At 39.7% G+C, this 20,216-nt stretch overlaps 1 protein-coding gene across 3 annotated transcripts in view; it reads left to right on the forward strand.

Annotated features, from left to right (window-relative positions):
* The window catches only part of cdh7a (cadherin 7a), a 140,790-nt gene that overhangs the window by 47,161 nt on the left and 73,413 nt on the right, over positions 1-20,216 (forward strand). For all 3 annotated transcript variants that reach the window (XM_058627929.1, XM_058627937.1, XM_058627920.1), the window contains 2 exons: positions 7,685-7,979; positions 19,536-19,655. In XM_058627929.1, coding sequence (XP_058483912.1) covers positions 7,685-7,979; positions 19,536-19,655 — 415 coding nt within the window. The remainder of the gene's footprint in view (positions 1-7,684; positions 7,980-19,535; positions 19,656-20,216) is intronic.

The following is a 20,216-nucleotide window of genomic DNA, read 5'->3' on the forward strand; positions in this document are numbered from 1 at the left end:
CCGAAGCCATAGCTCAGCGCCGTTTTAAACTATTGACAGGTGGTCATAATAATCTGGCATTTGTCGTAGTACCCAGCGTGACGTGATCACAGTTTTTCAGACAATGGAACAAATGCATATTGAAAGCTATTCTGCAATTTTGAACGACCATTTAAACCCACGGTTCTCAAACGGTGGTACGTGTACCACCAGTGGTACGGGAGTTTCCTTTGGAGGTACTTGGAGGAAAATCAGAAATACGGTTTCTACTGTGTGTCTAAATTAAACAAATAACAAATAAATAAAAAAAATAAAATAATAATAACTACAGTCACCTTATCTCTCACTCCATCTTAATAGCATGTGTGAATTATGAGGAAGAGGAGGATAATGAGAGAACAAATGATCTTATTGGGAATAAATCTGCCTCCTGTGCAAAGTCCATAGGTGACTTTGCTCTTTTAATGTTGGTGATAATGTGGTCACTTGGAGAGCTCACTATTTTCTCAGGTGGTACTTGGTATAAAAAAGTTTGAAAACCATTTCTTTAAACAATGCAGAGCCAACATCTCTGGTCAGGACTAAGCTATACATCTACATCTGCAGGAAGATGGGCACTCTTTTATGGATGCACATGTGCCCGTTTTGAACAGAGATGATTTAAAAAAAAAAAAAAAGAGGAGCAAAAGCAGTCGAGAAACAGAGCGGGAGGTCTGCGACACTGCCCGTCTCCCACTTACATTGCTGTTCTTTCATCTCTCTTCCCAGGAGACGAAACAACTCTTGTAATTTAGCCTCCTGTGACCTCAGGTGACTTGAACACTCTAATGAGCATCGTTATCATCCTGGAGCTCTCCGACGAATGCAGTTGACTCTCTGCGGCATTTTCTGTCACTCGCTGAAGCAGCCCAGCGACTGTCATTAGCACATGAAGGAGTTACTTTGAGCACTGCGGTTAAAGTCCTGGGTTCCAGCACAAACTTTGTGAAGATGTGAAGGTGAAATGTCTAATTGCTACTGATTCAATGACTTTTAGAGAACTATGACCTGGGTGAATGACAGGGTTATCAGTTCCTTGAAATCCTTGAAAGTTTGATTTTGAAAGAAAAAAAAAAATTGTTACAACGCTACCTACTGTTTCATGCGCCCTGCACTGCTTGATGTACAGGCTTTATACGCAGAACAAACGTGGAGTCATAATTACTAGCGTCCACAACACTGTCTCTCTCTCTCTCAGCCATTGACGCGAGATTCCACACAGAACAACGAGTGAGTAAAGCTGAGCAGGAGAGAGCACATTACAAGGATAAAGATCCCAAGGACAATCACTTGTACAGACGCAGAGCGTGCTGCAAATCAATAATAGTGGACGCCATGGGCGAAATGGCTCTTACAAGTTGCCCACCCATTCCCATAAATATGAAATAAATTGGTCCTGGAAAGTCCTTGAAAAAAAACATTTTTATTGAAAAATTTGGTTCATTTTAATCTGACAGCAACAGGCAGAAATTGTCGAGAGTTGGACTGAGGCGTTTTAGGTTTTTAACCAATAGCTACAGCTTGGTATGTTAGACTAACTCTGGCAACTTCCTACAGTCTAGTGCTACAGTCGGCATAGTTAAAACCATCACAGAGTTTGCAGGCAGTACATGGAAACTTTAAATTGTGAATGAACGCCTGCTATCAGTGAAGCTGGTATTAAACACAGACGACATACATCATTTTATGACTCGGTACAATGCGCTTCTTGCATAATGTACCTTCAAGTTCAAGGTGAACGGGGATAAGTCTATGTGTACAGATCCCAGGCATCTGCACACCGCTGTGTAATAGCTACCCATTTCACCATGGTGATTGCTAATTCCCCACCTCCCAGCTTGAAATGAAAGAAGAGAGGCTGAGCCACTGAGCCTCTCTCAAAGCACAGCACCATGGCTACCCACCAGAACATGGCCGAGTGAATAGATGAAAAGCTAAGCACACCGGCAGCTGATGTCAGTGACAGCTGCACCGAAGCCGCCATCTGCATTTTTGAGCTTGTTCTTCTTTTTGTCACAGAATGACCCTTCTCTGCTCCTTCTGCTCTCTTTTTTTTGCACCCCATGTATGTGTTATTTGCTGAGTCTGATCTCATCACAGACTTATGGCACACATTAGTGTCTAATAAAAACCTTCATTCTCTGGCAGCTTTATGAGCTGTATGAGAATTGTCATGCGCGGATTTCAGCGTCAGTTCATCAACATGAAACAATGTCATTTTTTTTTTTTTTTTGGTCTGTTTTTTGATACGTTGTGTTTGCAGAAACCCAGTTAAGCCCTCTTGTTCAAGCTCGGTGTTGCGAGCGATTGTTGATTAAAGGCTTTTGCAGCGGTGGAGGCTGTGTTCGTATATTCTCCGATTCAGGGTTGTTCACAGGTTCCCTGTAGGTATTTACATCTGTTTCCAGTTTGGATTGTGCAAAGCCCATTGAGTAGAAGAAATTGCGCTCTTCTCAAGAGTATATACAAAACTAAAAATGTGTGTTTTTTTCGGATTTGAGCCTTGCTGTTCATGTTTATATGTTTTTTTTTTTCCTGTGCCGTACACGGCTAAACCCCAAATGGGCGAACAAAATAGAATTACACGCCGTCCAACATGACTTTTCATGTAGCACAGAATGGCAAAAAAATAAAAATGTAAAAGCGAGACCAGTCCGAGCACGTTGTGCAGCAGCTCCAGTGACAGGACACAAATTCATCAGTGGGTTGTTACGGGGCTATTTTATGCTTTTTTTACCCTTCTCTCTTGCTACGAGTTATAAACAAGCCAGCACAAAGCTAACAGGCCGGTCCCTGGAGAGTCGTCTGCATACAGAATGATGATGAGTGTCAGTGCTGATTTCAAAAGGTTTCATGTTCAGGTCCCACCTCAGCTTTACACTCCCTGCAAGAGCCTTTGATCTTGAATGAGGTGCCGCTTGTTGTGTTACACTCACCTCAAGGGAAGCAAAGCAAATAATTTGAGGGTATTTACATTTTTGAAACAATTTATTAGGATTCATTAAAAGTAATAGGAGTTGAAATCACCTAAAAAAAAAATGAGCAGTGACAGTTTTTCATTAGCTTTGATTAATTGGAGAGTAAAGTATTATGGGAATTCGGTAAATTGGACACTCTGAATTGACCGTAGGTGTGAGTGTGAGAGTGCATGGTTGTTTATTGTTCATGCTGCCCTGTGATGGACTGGCGACCTGTCCAGGTTGTACCCCGTCTATCACCCTATGTCAGCTGAGATTGGCACAGCATCCCGCACGACCCTCATGTGGAGGATAAAGCGGTACAAGATGGATGGATATGCCAGTTTTTTCCCCCCCTGTCTGATATAACAGTTTAATAATATCAACTGGTACTCAAAATGATCACTAACTTGAACAGCAATTCAAAAATGGCCCGTCTGCCTATTTAATAAAGTAAATATTACATACATGAAGGAGCTATTTTATTGGTTTATTCATTGGTCAATTAATTGTCAAAAATCATTCTGATTCGGGGATATCCCTCTACTTTGCACATCTGATGTCGTCCTATGTGAAGCCAGGTTTTTGGGGCTGCTGTGTGACCTTTTACAGCCGGGCAGAGAGTGGGAAAGGGAGCAAACCAAACACTTCTCTGAAAGGACCACATAGTGTGCTTGGCCTTTGACCCGAATTGCATGCTTTGTGGCCTGTTAGCTTTGTCTTCCATGGCATTTACCGGAAACAAAGCGCCACGGATGGCTTCCTCGTGATTAAATGTTGACTTTCTCCCCTGCTGACAGTTTACCTCAAGTTTGCTCCTGACAGCAGAAGATGCTGAATAAACATGGTGCGCTCCATATAGAGAGGTAACATATGCACGCTGAGGCTTGAGGACACAACCAGTGCAATCAAAGTGCCCTAACATGGCATCCATCAGCCGACTGATGGATTCCATTAATAAGGACCTTTGCTGTGTTATCCCACTATTCAGTATGTTTTCCTTCAGCGTTACCAATATAATATTGACCTAATCATTTTCTGCCCCTGCAGCACAGGCTTGGAACCTAAAATACCGTTGTTATTTATCCAATAATGAGATGTTGACATTTACAGATACATTGAAAGGATAGATTTATCCAACAATCCTGCCTGACTATTGTAATAAAACAAGAAAGGCTGTTCATTGGTTGACAAAAAACAAGACGGAGGCGGTCCTACATATGTCAGCACAGTGTAACATAAATTCTAGTACACATTCTTATAAAAGAGAATCATTTTAAGTAAGTCATTAAGTGTCTTAAAGGCTCTGACAAACCATCAGACCAACTTCAGTCAGAAAGGTACAGGGCAGAGTTCAACCCTGACTGTTTTCATCAGCGATAGCTGCTGACTTCAGCTCAGGATCATGCAGAGGTAGGAAACAACTCCTAACACCAAATTCCATGCTGTCCGTGAGTAGAGCCCGTCTGTAGACCCATTCAAAGTCTCAGCAATCTCCCCATGGCAGACGTTAGAAGGCTTCAGTGTCACTGGGTGTTCAGGAACAGTGCCTCGGGCAGGAAAAACAGACCATTTCAGGGCCAATGGGATTTTTTTTTTTTAGTCCAGCTCCAGGAAAAGTTGATGCATGCATTTTTTTCTCCGGGGTTGCCGGGGGAATATTAGGCACTAGAGTCAAATAAAACTCCAGTGCTCTCCAGCTGTGTTTCAGCAGCATTCAGAGTTGTCAATTTATATGTAATTGTCTATATTTTTCATGCAAGATATCTCCAATGTTGCTTTTAAAATCAAAGTCCCACTCATGATATATGCTAAGAAGGTTCCAGAAAGAAGCAACATTTGCCTTGAGGTGTCAGGCCAGTATTTAGGACTGCAGGTGTGGAAGCGGACAGGCTCCGAATTGTATATTGAGGTAATTCTCAAGTCATGAAAAGGTGCTTATACATTAATGAAAATTATTTTTGATTTCTGCCAAAGGACGTACCTAACTAAGCTTTGTACCGTTAGTCGTTTGGAGTACACCTTGAACTGAGCTCTGCAATCAATGGTGGTGTGTACTGATAGAGAAATGATTTGGCACAGTGCAACAGGCGCAATAGAGTGCAAGTAAGTCGGGGAAGCAGCTATTTCAAGGAGCAAATTTGATAGAAATGTAGCTGGAAACTCTTAGCCCAGACTTTTCAAATATCACTGGCACACAATGGACGCGTTGATAGGGTTTCACTCGAATCTTTTTATATTGAATTCATCCAAATGAAAGTGTCCATTAAAAGCTTGCTCTGCATGCTCTGCCTTTAACTGAGGCATTGTCATGTGCGAGGTGACGGGGTAAAGATAGATGTGTGCACTCTGCTAAATGCTGACAGATAGAAATGGTCCATCTGCACGTCTTTAAATAGCCAACAACGACCTTCCTCTTAGATATATGACAGTTTCTGTGGTCCATCTCGTGTCGAACACGTTATTGAGATTGATGGCCATCAGACAGCTTTGGCTTCAAAGAGGATCATTCAAGGTTGGTTACTCATCATGGTAATTGTGAAGCACGGAGACGCTTTTTTGACTCGTTCAAGGATTGTTTGTCGCAGTTGTTCTTTGCACAGAGGGATTTCAAGACGTCTTGAAACCCGTCACTTGTTTCTTCTGAGTTTTAACCCCTCGTCGTAAACATAGTGTTGTTGTAATGACCCGTTGTAATTCTGTGGATGTTATAGCAACTTCTATTTATGGTTTGCCTATTCATGTGATACCAGATTTTCACAATGAAGGTTTATACACCAATAAAATGACTAATCTGACAGCTCTTCTCGTGGGACCTGACCTACGAAACCTACAGAATGCATCTTGCTATAAGTAGCCTAGTAGATCAACTCCAAGCCACACTCTCTGCTCTTTGTAGCAACGAAAGAAAAATGCTGAAAACATTTGAACTTTAATATACAGATGTCATGTAATACAGTCTGTCCCTGGGAAATGGCACAGAAAATATTCACATCTGTCAAACCACCTGAGCTCCTTTATTTCCACAGGGCAAAAAGTGCATGAAAAGATGTGCAGCATGGAACACTGCATCTCGCTGTCACTCCGAAGAGAATTCAGTCAGTGCTATGAAAGCGGTGGTTTGAATGCTGAATGCTTCACTACCTACGACGTAACCTGACATTAGTATAATTTAAGTAAAGAGGTAAATATAATAAAGGGTCTTCATAAGGCCAGGTGTATAGTACATATTGTTGAAATGTTGGAGCAAGGTTTGAAGGGTTTGTGATTAAAGTTTTGGCAACAATTTACAATTTACCTTGACCAAAAATACCAGTGACCAATCCCTGGCCAGAAAATGTGAAATTAACAGCTCAGTTTGGTGAACGATTCATCATCTGTGAGTTCATGACAGATGATGCACGACCTGATCGTTTGATGTGGCTGTCTAACGCACATGATTTGTTTTTGCTTGTGTTGGTTTGATGCACACAGTGTAAATGTTAAATATTTGATTGAGAATTTAAACGTTTAAGTATAGCATTGAATATCCATTTATATTAATTATTTATATCTACTCGGCTTATCCTTTGAGGGTCACATTCACACCTGCAGTCAGTTTAGCGTCTCCAAATATTCTGGACTACAGGAGGAAGCCAGAGTACCTGCAGACAACCCATATAGACATAGGGAGAATATGCAAACTCTACACAAAACAGGACAGTCTCACCAGGAGTCAATCCGATAACCTTTCTGCTGTGAGGCATTGAACCACTGTCTCACCCAGCATTTAATAGAAGATACTTTTTCAAGGGTGTAGATATATGAAACTGGACCTCCTCAAGTTGTATTTCAATTACATATTTTTGTGGTAATAGTGATACAGATCCAATTTTTCTTTTTAAACAACCATTACCCTTGCAGTGAAAGGGAATTTTAGACCTTTTCATTTCTAACTCTGCTAAAAAAGTCAACATTTAGAGCCTCATAAGGTTCCATATCACTGTGTTATTTGGTCGATATCTGAGATCCCTCTCTGAAGCACGAGAAACTGAGCTGGAGGTTTGCACGAGAGCAGCAGTGCTTTCTCTAGTATTGAATATAATAACGGATAGAATAACCAAATACAACCAAGTTCACCAAGTTCAATGTTTTGTTATTTTAGAAAAGGGCATCTGAACTGTATTTGTGTACGCAAGTCATTCATTTAGTGTCACCACTAATGTTAGTTCAGTGGCTCCAATAGATTGTTGAAAATAACACTATGGAGATTAAGGTGTTTTAATTAAGGCGTTGGGCTCAGCCCCTTATCTCCAATGAAGGATAATCTGAACACTTCAGCAAGAACCAAGACATTTTGGACAATGCTAAGCTTCCAAAATTATGGCAACAGTTTGAGGAAGGCCCTTTCCTATTCCAACGTGACTGTGCCCCAGTGCACAAAGCAAGGACTATAAGGTCCAGGTTTGATGAGTTTGGTGTGGAAGAAGTTGACAGGCCTGCACAGTCCTGACCTCAATCCCAATGAGTACCTTTGGGATGAACTGGAACATAAATTGCGAGCCAGGCCTTCTCGTCAAACTCTTGGGGAAAGTCTTCCATGACGTGTGGAAGCTGTTATAGAACTTTCTATGTATCATTACAGTCCCTGTTGGTGTAATGGTCAGGCTTTTGTCCAAATACTGTAGTATAAGTGTCTTAACACTGACATTGTCCTTTCTTCCTTACAGCTACACTCAGACCTGGACAAGGGCGATGGCAAAGTGAAGTATGTGTTAACTGGCGAGGGCGCAACCTCCATCTTCACCATTGATGAAAACACGGGAGACATCCATGCCACGAAGCGACTCGATCGGGAGGCCCAGGCCTACTACACCCTCGCAGCTCAGGCTGTAGACCGACTCACTAATTTACCCGTAGAGCCAAGGTCTGAATTTGTGGTCAAGGTCCAGGACATCAATGACAATGAGCCTAAGTTTCTTGATGGACCGTACTTGGCAGGAGTACCAGAGATGTCACCCTTAGGTAAGCCTCCCCATTTGTCTTAAATGTAATCTAATAACAGCTCCCTCCTTCTTCTTTTTTTCCACCATGATCTCCCCCCTTGCACTTTACAATTCTTTCCAGCTTTCTCTCATAGTCATTCAATGCATTCGATAATTTTCCATCTCAATGAATTCTCATCTTAAGGTCATAGGGGACTCAGGAACTTTACAACATTCATTTGAATGTAGTGTGTTCCTTTTGTAAGTCTCAATACATTATATTCAGATTGAGTGCAATTCAAAATACATGAAGTCCCTCTTGTACAGTGCATGAGTTTTACACCAAGACTGAGGTCTCACCAGATAAATCAACATTGACGTGGCATCTCTTCGCCATTGTATTCAGACACATTTACTTTTTTGTGCCGCTCAAAAGCTGATAAATATAAGATCATGGAGGTTTCGTCCCTTTTGAGTAGCTTTGATTTAGCATTTGAACGCATGATGATATTCAAAGATTTACCCACATGATGCCCTTGAAGCTTTTGACAAGACAAGGCAAATGTAGTACATTTAAAAAACCGAAAGCACTCCAGAGATGACATTCTGAGTGTTAGAGAAAAGTCAGACTCGACTTGTAAATCTTCTGGAAATTCAGACAGCACTGTGGCTAAATGCAGCTTCATCACACCTCTTTTAAATCAATGAGTAATCAAGCGAGTGGCAGATAAAATGAGAGGTTCATATGGTGGGTGGAAATAAACATATTTAGCTCCCACATTAAGGGATGTTGTAAACAAGCTGGCAATTACAGTTAGACCATGATGCTGGTACAACTGATGCAGAAGAAAACAATCAAATACTTTATCCACTGTCGTTTGGCTTACTCGAAAACACCTTCAGTACATGCTTCAAGACAACTATTGTTTCTCTGTTTATGTCTTGCCTCAGCTGCCTCCTGCACTCATTGGCCTCCTCCAAGAGAACTACATTTATTTATTTTTCATCCTGCTTTAAATGGATGGAAGATATAGTTTCAACCCTTAAGCCCACAGTATAATCACAATACCTCACATTTTTCCTCAGAAATAGGCCATGCAGTGCTTTCAAGTGAACATTTTGGCGTGAAATATAATAATGTTAATGTCATTAGGGTTCTGGAATGACTTGAAAAGTCCAACCTCCTTGTGACTCTTCAAAATAACAACAAGACTTCATGTTGGCAGGCGAGACAGCACCGTATAGCCTAGTGTATCATCCCATCTGTAGTGATGGTATTAAATATGTATAACCTGAAATAATCTGTACATATTAAGTATATTAAGTATAACATGTATCACAGACTAAAGCCTTGCTTTCAGCTGTTTGGGCCTGTAGGTTCCTGCTTCGTCGTGCTTGCATGCTTATGATAACGCTGTTAACATAGTGATATTTAGCATAGTTGACAGCGTTTACCATCTTGGTTAAGAGTGTAACATTTGCACTAGCAGTGGACACAATGTTGATTTATACTATTATCTCAAGTATTACAGTTTCAATTGGTGAAGCAAAAAAAGCAGCTAACATTGGCATTTCTTGCTTCAGACATTTCTTTTATCTGTCTGTTTTAAACGTACTCCTGGAGGAAGCCATCATATCAGGCCGCGTCTTAAATGCCTGCATGGTCAAGATTTCCTCCAAGGTTTTGAACATGTCACGGTGAAGCTCAAAATGTGAGTAAATGCAAATGACCGACAACAACATCCCGGGGCCTTTCGACTCAGCAGGTGTATTAGTAACGCAGCTGCTGTGAAAATGAGTGACCTCCATATTGATAAGCCACAGTCTGTTTGCTTTACACAGATTCCAGCAAGGCACACAAACTATTTCATCAGCCTGACTTTGAAATCACCGACCTAAAACTCTACATGTTGGTCCACAAAATAAAATGGGTGGCACTGAGCATGAAACTCTTTCAATATGCTGTTTCATGGTGGCATTAGTCAGCCAGACTCTGTGTATTGTAATGTGGAGCCTGATGCATTTACATATTTATCACCTTACATATGCCAGCATGGTCCTCTAGGCTTAGAAATGTTGATGCATGATGCATGTTTTTAAAAGTGAGTCAAGAAAACTTAAGGCCTGAGTCAGCCTCAAAAGCCAAAGGCATCCTTCCCACTAATTGGTCTCAAGGTTCATTTGTCTTCCACTCAGAAAAATAAATTTCTGACCATCTATTATCCTGCCGTTTCACACCGGCAGTGCTGTAAGCAGAGCAGCACAGACATGTACTTAGCCTCCTCCAGCTCTCTTCGGGGTTTCCGAAAGTCACTTCAAGCCACGCTGGGAGCTGTGGCCTTAATCACAAGTGAGCTGTGACTAATGGGATGGAGAAAAATAAATAAGTAGATCTTCAACACAGTAAAAAGGTGAAATGGGCCTTTCATTGGATAAAAAAAAAAAAAAAAAACTCACAAACTTTAGATGACTTCAAATCGAGAGGTTATGTGAAAGATGAATCACATTTATTTCCTCTCAAGGTGCACAGCTTATCGATTATTTCTTAAGACTTCCCCAGGTCATGAACTTTCATAGTCAAATCGCGTTCTCCATTGAGAGAATAGGAAATATTCAATATAAATCTTCAATATAAAGACATAGAAAGCAGTATGTAATGGTTTATTTTCAGAAGTGTGGCCAGGAAAGTGAGTTCTTTTGGGCATATTTAAAACGGATCGTACAACACATGTATTATGTCTTTTAATACATTGGCTTTTTTTGAGTTAGTTAAATAAATGCTGGGATTGTTTCCAGCTTCCCCTGCAACCCTCAAAGGATAAGCATTATGGATGAAATTAAACATGCATTCAGCTACAACATCCATCCATACTCTTGTGCCAGTCTTTTAGGTTAATCTGCAGTTCTTGGCCTTGAGAACATTCAGAACTTCAGTTATCGAGCTAAATCAAAAGCATATGATGCTGCACTTTGGTCTTAAATCTGTGCAAAAAATCCCTATGTAGATATGATTGTATATTGTGAGTTTGGGTTTTTAATGTTGTTCAAAGGGGACATTTTTAAGCTAATTTGGTTTGTGGAACCTGCAATAGCAGATGCATTTCGACATTATGAAGCATTGGAACAGAGCTGTGAACATGGCACGGATGATTTATCACTTTTTTAAGCTGATATGACAGACTTTATACTTCCACATCCAGCAGATATGGAGCAACCCCGGTCCTCATTTAGCCACTTGCCATGTGGACGTCAACTCTCTTAACTCACTACCTCCTGAGGGAAAGAGGGTTCTCTAGCTGTTAAATGCTGCTGCTGTTAAATGCTATGTTCACCAACCAGTTGTCTAAGTCAGTCTATCAAGTGAAAAGCTGCCTGCAAGAAGCAGAAATGTAAAGTTTTTGGCCAGGGACCTGAAACTATATGCGTATAAAAGTGCTTATTAAGCTAAAGGGAGCTGTGCAGTCTGTTGTGGGTTAATTACTTTGCACGACCCCTTTCACTTATAGAGAGTGTGATCGATTATTAATATTTAATTTTTTATGATAGCTGCTTTAGGTTTTAGGGATGTACCACTGAGTATGCAAGCACATTGTACCTCAGTATATCCATAAACAGAGAGCTAAACCTGTGTCTCAGCATCAACACAATTTACAATATGTAAATAAAAATGCATGGTGCTGTACTTGTTCATGATAATACTATCATGATATAAATCAAATAGCTTATGTCATGACATATTGATGCCTAAGCTTCACAAAGTGTTCACATCATGTTGTTCATGGCACAACACTAATCTGTCTGAAAGCCAGACCAGCACTTGGGTAACTCTGAATTTCCAACAACAAGTAGCAAAATAAAAATCACTAAATTTCTCTAAATTTCGAGAAATTTAAATTTCGGGGGAGAGTGACTGGTTTCCAAACAAGTGAAACAAGCAGGTTGTTTGAATAAATCAGCAAATGTTGTAACATACAGTATTTGGAAGAGGCCAACAAACATAAAAGGGGGAATCAGTTTTATGATAATGCAGGGTAACAAACAGTAGTGAGATGTAACATACTGTTTTAGTATTTATGGGAACAGAGATTAGAGGGACAGCTACAAGATGCATTCAAGGGAACCCCACAACTCTCATTCCAGGGTTCCCACACCATGGTTTACGTATAATTTAAGGACCTTTCGGCCCTCAAATTCAAGGACTGAATGTGCTTGACACAGTTTAAGATGGGAGGGCAACCTGTAACCTGAGCGGCTTTGCCCATGGCTTCCACTTTTATTGACTAACAGCACGCATCTGCATCTGGACAAGGGATTGTCCTTGGGACAGTCAAGAAGACATTTATTTGGTGAGCCAGAGATATTGGAATTTGCATTTCCCAGGCACCACGTCATTTGCTCTCTTGATTTAACGTTACTCGCATATTGTTCTGCACGGAATCTCACGTTTGTTCTGTGTAGGCCTAGTCTACATACATTAAGCAATGCAGGGCACATGAAACAGTAGGTGGCGTCGTAACAAACAAGGGCTTTGAATTTTTTTTCTTCAAATTCACACTTGAAAGTTGAAATAAGTTTATCACCAACCAATGCTGCTGCCACATTGTGGTAATACAGCCATTTCTATTGATGTAGTATTTTGCTCCAAAATGTCTGCAATCATTGATAAAACATTGTTCAGTTTTGTATTTAGTTTCATATCATCATGGACATCATTATCACACATTTCATTGAAATACCAGAGAAATAATAATTTCAGGTTATATCCTCCACCTTCACCGAGTAGACGGAAATTAGTGAAAAACAGAGGTCTTCATGGCCCTTTTAAGACGCTTCAAAGTCAAAATTACAGCAGGAATACAGTGGGAGTGGGAGTGGGAGTCATTCCAAGGGAAGCAGTGCTTTGCCTACAACACTGGCATGGAGATCTCTGAGGGATTACACAGCCGACTGTCAGCGGGGGGTACAGAGCTCAGGCTTAAGGAACTAGAGGATTAGCGAACAAGAGCTCGGCGTCTCGTGTCCAACCCGAGATAAGACAGCAACAGGGTACAGAGGAGGATACATTCACACCACGAGCGCCAAGATGCAGGGTCACCCTCACCACTTTATTTACTCCGTGAGTTCTATGAAGGTCTTCATCACGAGTTGAGGGAACAACAGAGGAATAATGTATTGCCCCTCTTTGTAAATATCTGCTCAAGGCAATTATCAGTGCAGTAAAGAACAGGGAAGGGCCAGGCACTTCTTGTCCTCAATAATTCCTTTATAGATGTCTTTAAATCATTAATGGTCACAGCCCTGCTCTGCTGATGAATGGGTTCAATTTAGAGGAAATCATGAATTTAATTAATTAAAGTAATTAGAGGCAGAGCTCGTCCATATACATGCAGACCTTATGGCCTGAGGATCTCTGAAGGCTTTTGTCTTAATCAAGGCCGGGATGTCAAATAAAAGACAAAAGAGCTTGAGGACAGTTGGAGGTGTGACAATCGTGAGCCTTGGCTCAGTCCCACTGCACAGCGAAGGGCCAAAGGAGTAATCGGAGGGCTCATTACAAGCATAGAGAATGTAATGTCAACCCAAGGCCATGGATCTTGAATTTACTGCTCGCCAGTTCCATAGCCAGCTGTCACATTTCCTGTCTAATTCATGAAAGTAGTTATCGGGATATAAAAGATGGGATAGCTGTTTTAAAAAGAAAGGTGCTCAATTTCAGGAAAGTTGATTCAGCGTAGTGTGTGTGTCAGTAGTATAATTGTATGCATTTTGGAGCTGTTACCTTCAAGGTGGTACATTTGGTTCCGTTTGTGTCAGGGCTGGACTGTAATTCAATAACAATAACTTCTGTGATGTATATGTATGTGTAATTTATGCACTATACAAATGAACACTTTGATTTGATTGCAATTTGCCAATTGCAAAGGTCATGCTACACATCGTGACCCATACTTCATATCTTTAAGTTCTCATTCTTGTATTAAAATGGAGGAGTTGATAGTTCGATACCATGTGAAACTCCATCCATCCATCTTTTACCGATTTATCCTCCACATGAGGGTTGCAGGGGGCGCTGTGCCAATCTCAGCTGACATAGGGCGATGGGCGGGGTACACCCTGGACAGATCGCCAGTCCATCACAGAGGCCTAAAATGCTCCTTTATATTTTAAATCTCTATTTAAATCTCTCTTTCCACATTTGTAAAAATCTATCTTCTGAGACATTAATCCATTTTAAAAATCGGGGTCTTACTATTATCCAACATAGGTTGTGAACATTTTGGCCAAGTCCCTCTGTGCCACTAAGAACCCAACATACAAAATACAATTTTGAAATGTGTACCATTACACTTGTAGCATCTGTGTTATGATGTATATATATACTTGCCAATTTATTAGGTACAGGTGTGCGCAACACAAATACCAATGTTTTTTCCAAAACTGTCTTTATTTAAATATGGTGTTATGTATTTAAACCTCAACATTCTCGAGACTTGTTTCCAATTTTGTGTTAGACCTGTTTACGCTCAAACATCTCGGAGCACATCACAATGATGATGAATCCTAACAGAACCATCAGCTTTGTTGACAGTGTAAATCTCAACAGTATAAGCAGCCAACAAGGCAGAGAGGTTGCACTGTCTTGGGTATAATGAAGATGATACTGGGATTTTATGTAGAAAAACAACAACACTTGAAATAACTGAAAGTTGGCGTATTTAAAAAAAGAAAGAAAAAAAAAGATAGTTCTGATTAAGTTTTGCTCTGCATTTGCAAATGAATGTCAACTGAACCCATTTGGAACGGAAGGGAGCAGGTGTGACTGTGCATGAATATAATCAACTTTCTCGATAATCGGCGTTCCTGTCTTTGCATACTCATGAAGGAATTTCAACAGCTGAGCTTAAGATATATATTTTTTTTTTCTTCTACAAAACACATGTGCAGTATCGTCAGTCAGTGATTTGATGTCAAGTTTGTTCACACCTTTATGCACATGAACGTTTAATGTGTGCAACATGTTTGCATTGCGAGGGTGCTTTCACGAATGCTTTTTGTGCTTGACAGTCAGATGCAGCCTTGATATGCAAGTGCCTGCTGAATACCTTTCCCCCCTTTCAGATTAAGCACGCCACATTTATTTTCATTACTGGCAGATGACAGTTGCTCACCCAAGATACAGAACTGATTAGGAAACCTGTTTTGTACACAGCTGTGGGGAATACATGAAAAAAAAAAAAATAAATAAAGAAAAATGGTGAAGATCTGATCCATCAAGTCAATGAGGACGGACAAATATTGAAGGGACACAGACAGGGGAAATTGAGAAGCAGATGACAGCCTTGTGGAGCAGAAAGAATCTATTCAAATTTCAGATTGTTCATCAGGTTTTCCTGACATCCAGCTCATCCAGCTGGTATCACCTTTCAGACTGACATTATTGTCAGGACAGGATGTTCACTGGACTCATGTGAGGGGTGGGGGGGGAGGGTGGAAAATGAAGCTTTTCAAAAGTCTTCTCCACGCAATTCCACATCGAATGCTAACTTACAGCCTGCTCCTTATGTGTGAGGTGATTCTATAAGTATCAAGATGTAATGGAGATTGAGCCATATAGCTTGAGCTCACTCTCATAGGGTCATACACTGACCTTGCTGTTTTAAACCACCCGTAATACGAGCTGTCATGACTAAGAGGCGATGATATAATCTTGGTGTCCTTCTACAACCAGCCTGGTGATAACTTCTCCAGCTCCACCAAGCTCCCCCCCCCTCCATTATATTGTCCACAGCCAGGGCCAGAGCCTGTTAATTCTGGTTTATGGCCAAAACGGAGGACTCTAATCTTCAATTTCCTTGATCACTTCATTTTGTAAAAGCCTGTAAAATACATCTCATGTCGAACTGTGGGGTTATATATTTTTTTTTTATTACGATGTTTGCCTCAAAGTAAAATACTGCCAACTTGTAAGACGCCACAGTCTGTCAGATGCAACAATACAAGCTCACTTGATCCAGTATAGGTGTTGTTAGCCATTAAAGTGAAATATTCACACACGGGCCACTTATTCATCGAATCATCTGGATAAGACCTGCTCGAGCTAAATGGAGTTTCTTCATTTTCAAGGTTATTTCAACAATGTCTACCCGAGGCTTCTGCTTTAAAACTACCAATAAATGAATGAATTTTTGTCATAAACACAACTTACATATATAAGGAAATAAGTATAGAAATGAAAGGAGACAAAAAAAACGAACGAAAAAGTAACACACATTATGCATTTCATCGTTCATGTTTGAAAAGGAACTGGAATAAGTTTACACAATAAGTTTTTATTAGTTCCGACTTACACTTGAGAATTTGACCATGAATTCCAAACGGCATAAAGATTGTTTTACTGAAATGGAATGATGATTTGTTTATGTCAAACCACGGTTTTAATTTATTTAATTCTGTTGTAATTGCCTCCAAAATCTGCTGCGAAATCCTCGCGGGGAACAAAATACATAAATAAATAAGAAAAGAGAGTGCCATCTGCAAACAAAGCATATGTTAGTAATTTTTTTTATACTTTTAGATATCAATTAGAGTTGCAAAATAAAATTAAAAAAATAGTTTTCCGACCCAATACTGACCCCTGAGGTACTCCACATGTAGAACCCAACTCGTTCCAATCCCTCTGATACTACACCTCTTCAATTTATTAAGATTTTTTTTTCTTTTTGACCTACAAAAAACAACCACCTGTAAGTGTGAAATGAGCCCATGCAGTTAGAGGAACAAGGCTCATTTGTTTTTAACCTTAATGAACGGCCTATTGGAATTGATTGGCACTGATTGCCGTTGATTATGTTTTTTCATTCTTTAAAAAGAATGTATAGTAGTCATGTCTGATCTATTCTTCCTTTTATTTTGTATAAGTCCCAGAGGAAGAGTGGGAGCAGACAGTCCTTGACTACACACAGAAACAAAGTCAGTTGTCAGTAGAGTTCTTACCGCAGTTTAAAAGCAAATTTTCCTTTTGTAGCTGCAGGGATTTTTGGAGGTGTTGGGGGACTCTGTTGACCATGAACTCAGAATTTATATCATCTGTTTTAAAGCTTTGTCTGCAGCACTTGTGAATTTCCCCTTAAAACTAAGGTGATAGAATAACTACAGTTGCAGGGCTGAACCTAATGATCATTTGCTTTTGTTTTTTGGTTCATAAAATATCCCAAAAAAACATTGCTTTTATCCTCAAACAAACACAAAAAAAAAATCAGTTCCATTTGCTTTTATATGGTGTTTAATTCACAGCTTCGGCCATAACGCATTAAGTCTGACCTACACAATGGCTTCAAAGCTTCTAACATTACTGTACGACTCTTAAAAAAGCGTCATCACATATCTAAATGTGTTCCATAAAAGCAAATGAGCCTCACACATTATGGGAATAAAAATTAAACCTTCCTATCAAAAAGGAAACACCTCCACTTGGTTCAAACCCACAACGAAGCAACAACCTTATAAAAGGTCAAATAAAACAAACTGTGTTTTTAAATGAATACAGATAGTTACTGTACTTTGATGTGAACTTTAACATAATATTGCAAACACAAACAAACTCCAGAATCATGAGTGATGCACTTTTTTTACAAAAGAAATGATGAATTAAAATTGTATCCATGTAGATCCCGATATTGTATAAAGTGTGTCCTCAACATAAAATGGACCAGTGATGAATTAAATCATCTATAACCCAAGATCAATACAGATATAAAGAGTGTACGTTGTTCCTGCTTAGTAAACATATTTTCTTCTTCTTCTTTTTTTATTGTATGTATGTATGGGCATGTTTATGATTTCAAAATGAACGATTTCATATCAGCCTGTATGCGTCAGTCACAGACAAGATTTTATAACAATATTGAATATATAAGTAATGCTTCTCCACCCGGTGAGACTAATAACAAAAGACAGCCGCAAAAAACAAACTCGGAACACGAGTGCGATACATAAGTAGCAGGTGAAACATTCATAATTGAGTCATGTGTGTTTGTACAAATGTTGTCATTTTCAGCACCCGTTTAGCTCAATCTCAATTTAAACTGCTATTTACACTGCTTAGCAGCAGAAACACTTACCTTTTAATTAAGCTTTTTTTTGATATACATTTAAGACGTCTGGCTACAATTAAAGTTATGTTAAGGATTATTTCTTGATAATGATTCAGGGATTTAAGGAAATGTTTCTTCCTTTATAGTTTTCATGCACATTACATCCATGTTCCTGTTTAGTTTATAGTGTCCTTTACACCCTTCAATTTCACTCTTTAAAAAGTAGCAACATTTATTTATTCAACTGGATCGTTGCATCAAAGCAGCTGATCTGCTTCTCACCGGGATTTTAACAGAGCCTCCAAAAACGAACAGCACTCAGGATGCGACTGCAAACTTGATAACCCCCACCTTAAAGTCGAAATACATAATTTAGTTTTTTCACGGTTACCATTTCCCTCCTGCAGATCGATGTCTGTTTTGAGCCATTAGTCGACAAAATGGACTCCACTGTCTGTTTGTGTTATCAAAGATTCTGAGAACAAAAGACGGGGGGTTAATAAAAGAAAAGGGAATAAAGGAAAGGGAAATCTTTTCATCTCCTCGCCGAGCTTTCGAATCATACCAGTTTTATTGAGCTCAAGTATTACAACACAAAGGTACAGTGTCCTCTTCAGATATTGCTGGAGGACAAAAAAAAAAGTCCTAGACTCTTAAACCAGATGTAATTGCAGTACTAATTCTATGAGAGTCATAATAATTAAGCGTTTGTTGCGGACGATGTGCTTTTTTTAACATGCATGTGTAGGTTGTGGGACACGTTTGGCTGCTGGATTACTTATCAACAGGATGGAAGATATTAGAAAAGGATTCTGCTAAGTGATCAAATGATCTTCAGAGGCTCAGAGTTGCTCTTGAATCCTTAACCCTCAATGCACAGATCTGTGCTGCAGGTGCACCATTGGGTAATTGCCACAAGAATAATACACATGGGTGTGTGTGTGTTTATAGGATATTATATATATATATATATATATATATATATATATATATATATATAGATCTTATAGGATCACATCTTCAGGCTTTACAAAATAGACATTTTTTCTTTTATTTTTGTTCGTAAAATCGAGCCAAGCGCACTTTGAACTTTTACGTATTTCCAAATTTCACAAATTTAATCACAGATTAATTTTAATCACTTTTTGCTCAGGTGTGTTTGCATGGTTGGTGAAAATGAAAAAAACCTTTTTCATTAGATCGCCTGTAGGTTGTGCTGAAGGGTTAAGTAGAATCACCACAAATGACAGTAAGTGGTTTTTTTACATATCAGATAGGTTATAATGAAAATGTATAACAATGAAACAAATAACCACTCACTCGGATTGTTTCCTGCCACAGATGTTCCATTTTCATTGCCCCCCCCCCCCCCCCCTTTGCCTACCTTCAAGTACAATTTGTCACACGCTCATTTGATATGATGACTATTTCCACATTTAGCCCTGTTTGACGTGGCTGCTCGATGTTGTCTTGGTAACTAAACACAGGCTTTCTGCCCACAGGAACCATGGTAGTGCAAGTGGCAGCCACAGATGCAGATGACCCGACATATGGGAACAGTGCCAGGGTCGTCTACAGCATCGTCCACGGACAGCCGTACTTCTCAGTGGAGCCCAAAACAGGTGGGTTTGACACTTCCTTAGGGAAAGAAAGGAAAAAGAAGGAAAGCGGTGAAACAAGTGCTGATTTAATGTACAGATATTGCATTTAAAATGTCCTAAACACACTGACTCAAACAGGTTTTTTACATAATATAGTGATGTGAAACTGTATCAGTAGATTGGTTATTTCATGCAGGATATTTCAGTTTTTCTGTTTTTGCTTGGGATTCAAAGTGGGCAGTGGTGACAGGGAAAAGGTGACGCCTCATACTCCAAATCAGAATTTTAATAACACTTGAATGAGTGTGATGACAGTAGTTGAATTGTAATGCCAGTTTTGAATTTGAATGAATCATCGGTGGTAACAGCCACAGCAGGGGGCTTTGTGATTTTTGAGTTTCCAGTAGCACTCATTTGAAATTAGACAGAATCCTCACAGTTTTGATTGAACGTAAAGTTTGTGTAAAGTTCGTGGTTTCATTCAACAAGCCCATCGTTGTTTGAGGCTATGAAGAAATGGGCAGACTGAAACTGTGTACAACCACTGTCCTGTTATTAGTTCACTATTAAGCAGGGCTGTCA

Source organism: Solea solea, chromosome 1 (assembly GCF_958295425.1).
Source record: "Solea solea chromosome 1, fSolSol10.1, whole genome shotgun sequence".
Classification (NCBI taxonomy): Eukaryota; Metazoa; Chordata; class Actinopteri; order Pleuronectiformes; family Soleidae; genus Solea; species Solea solea.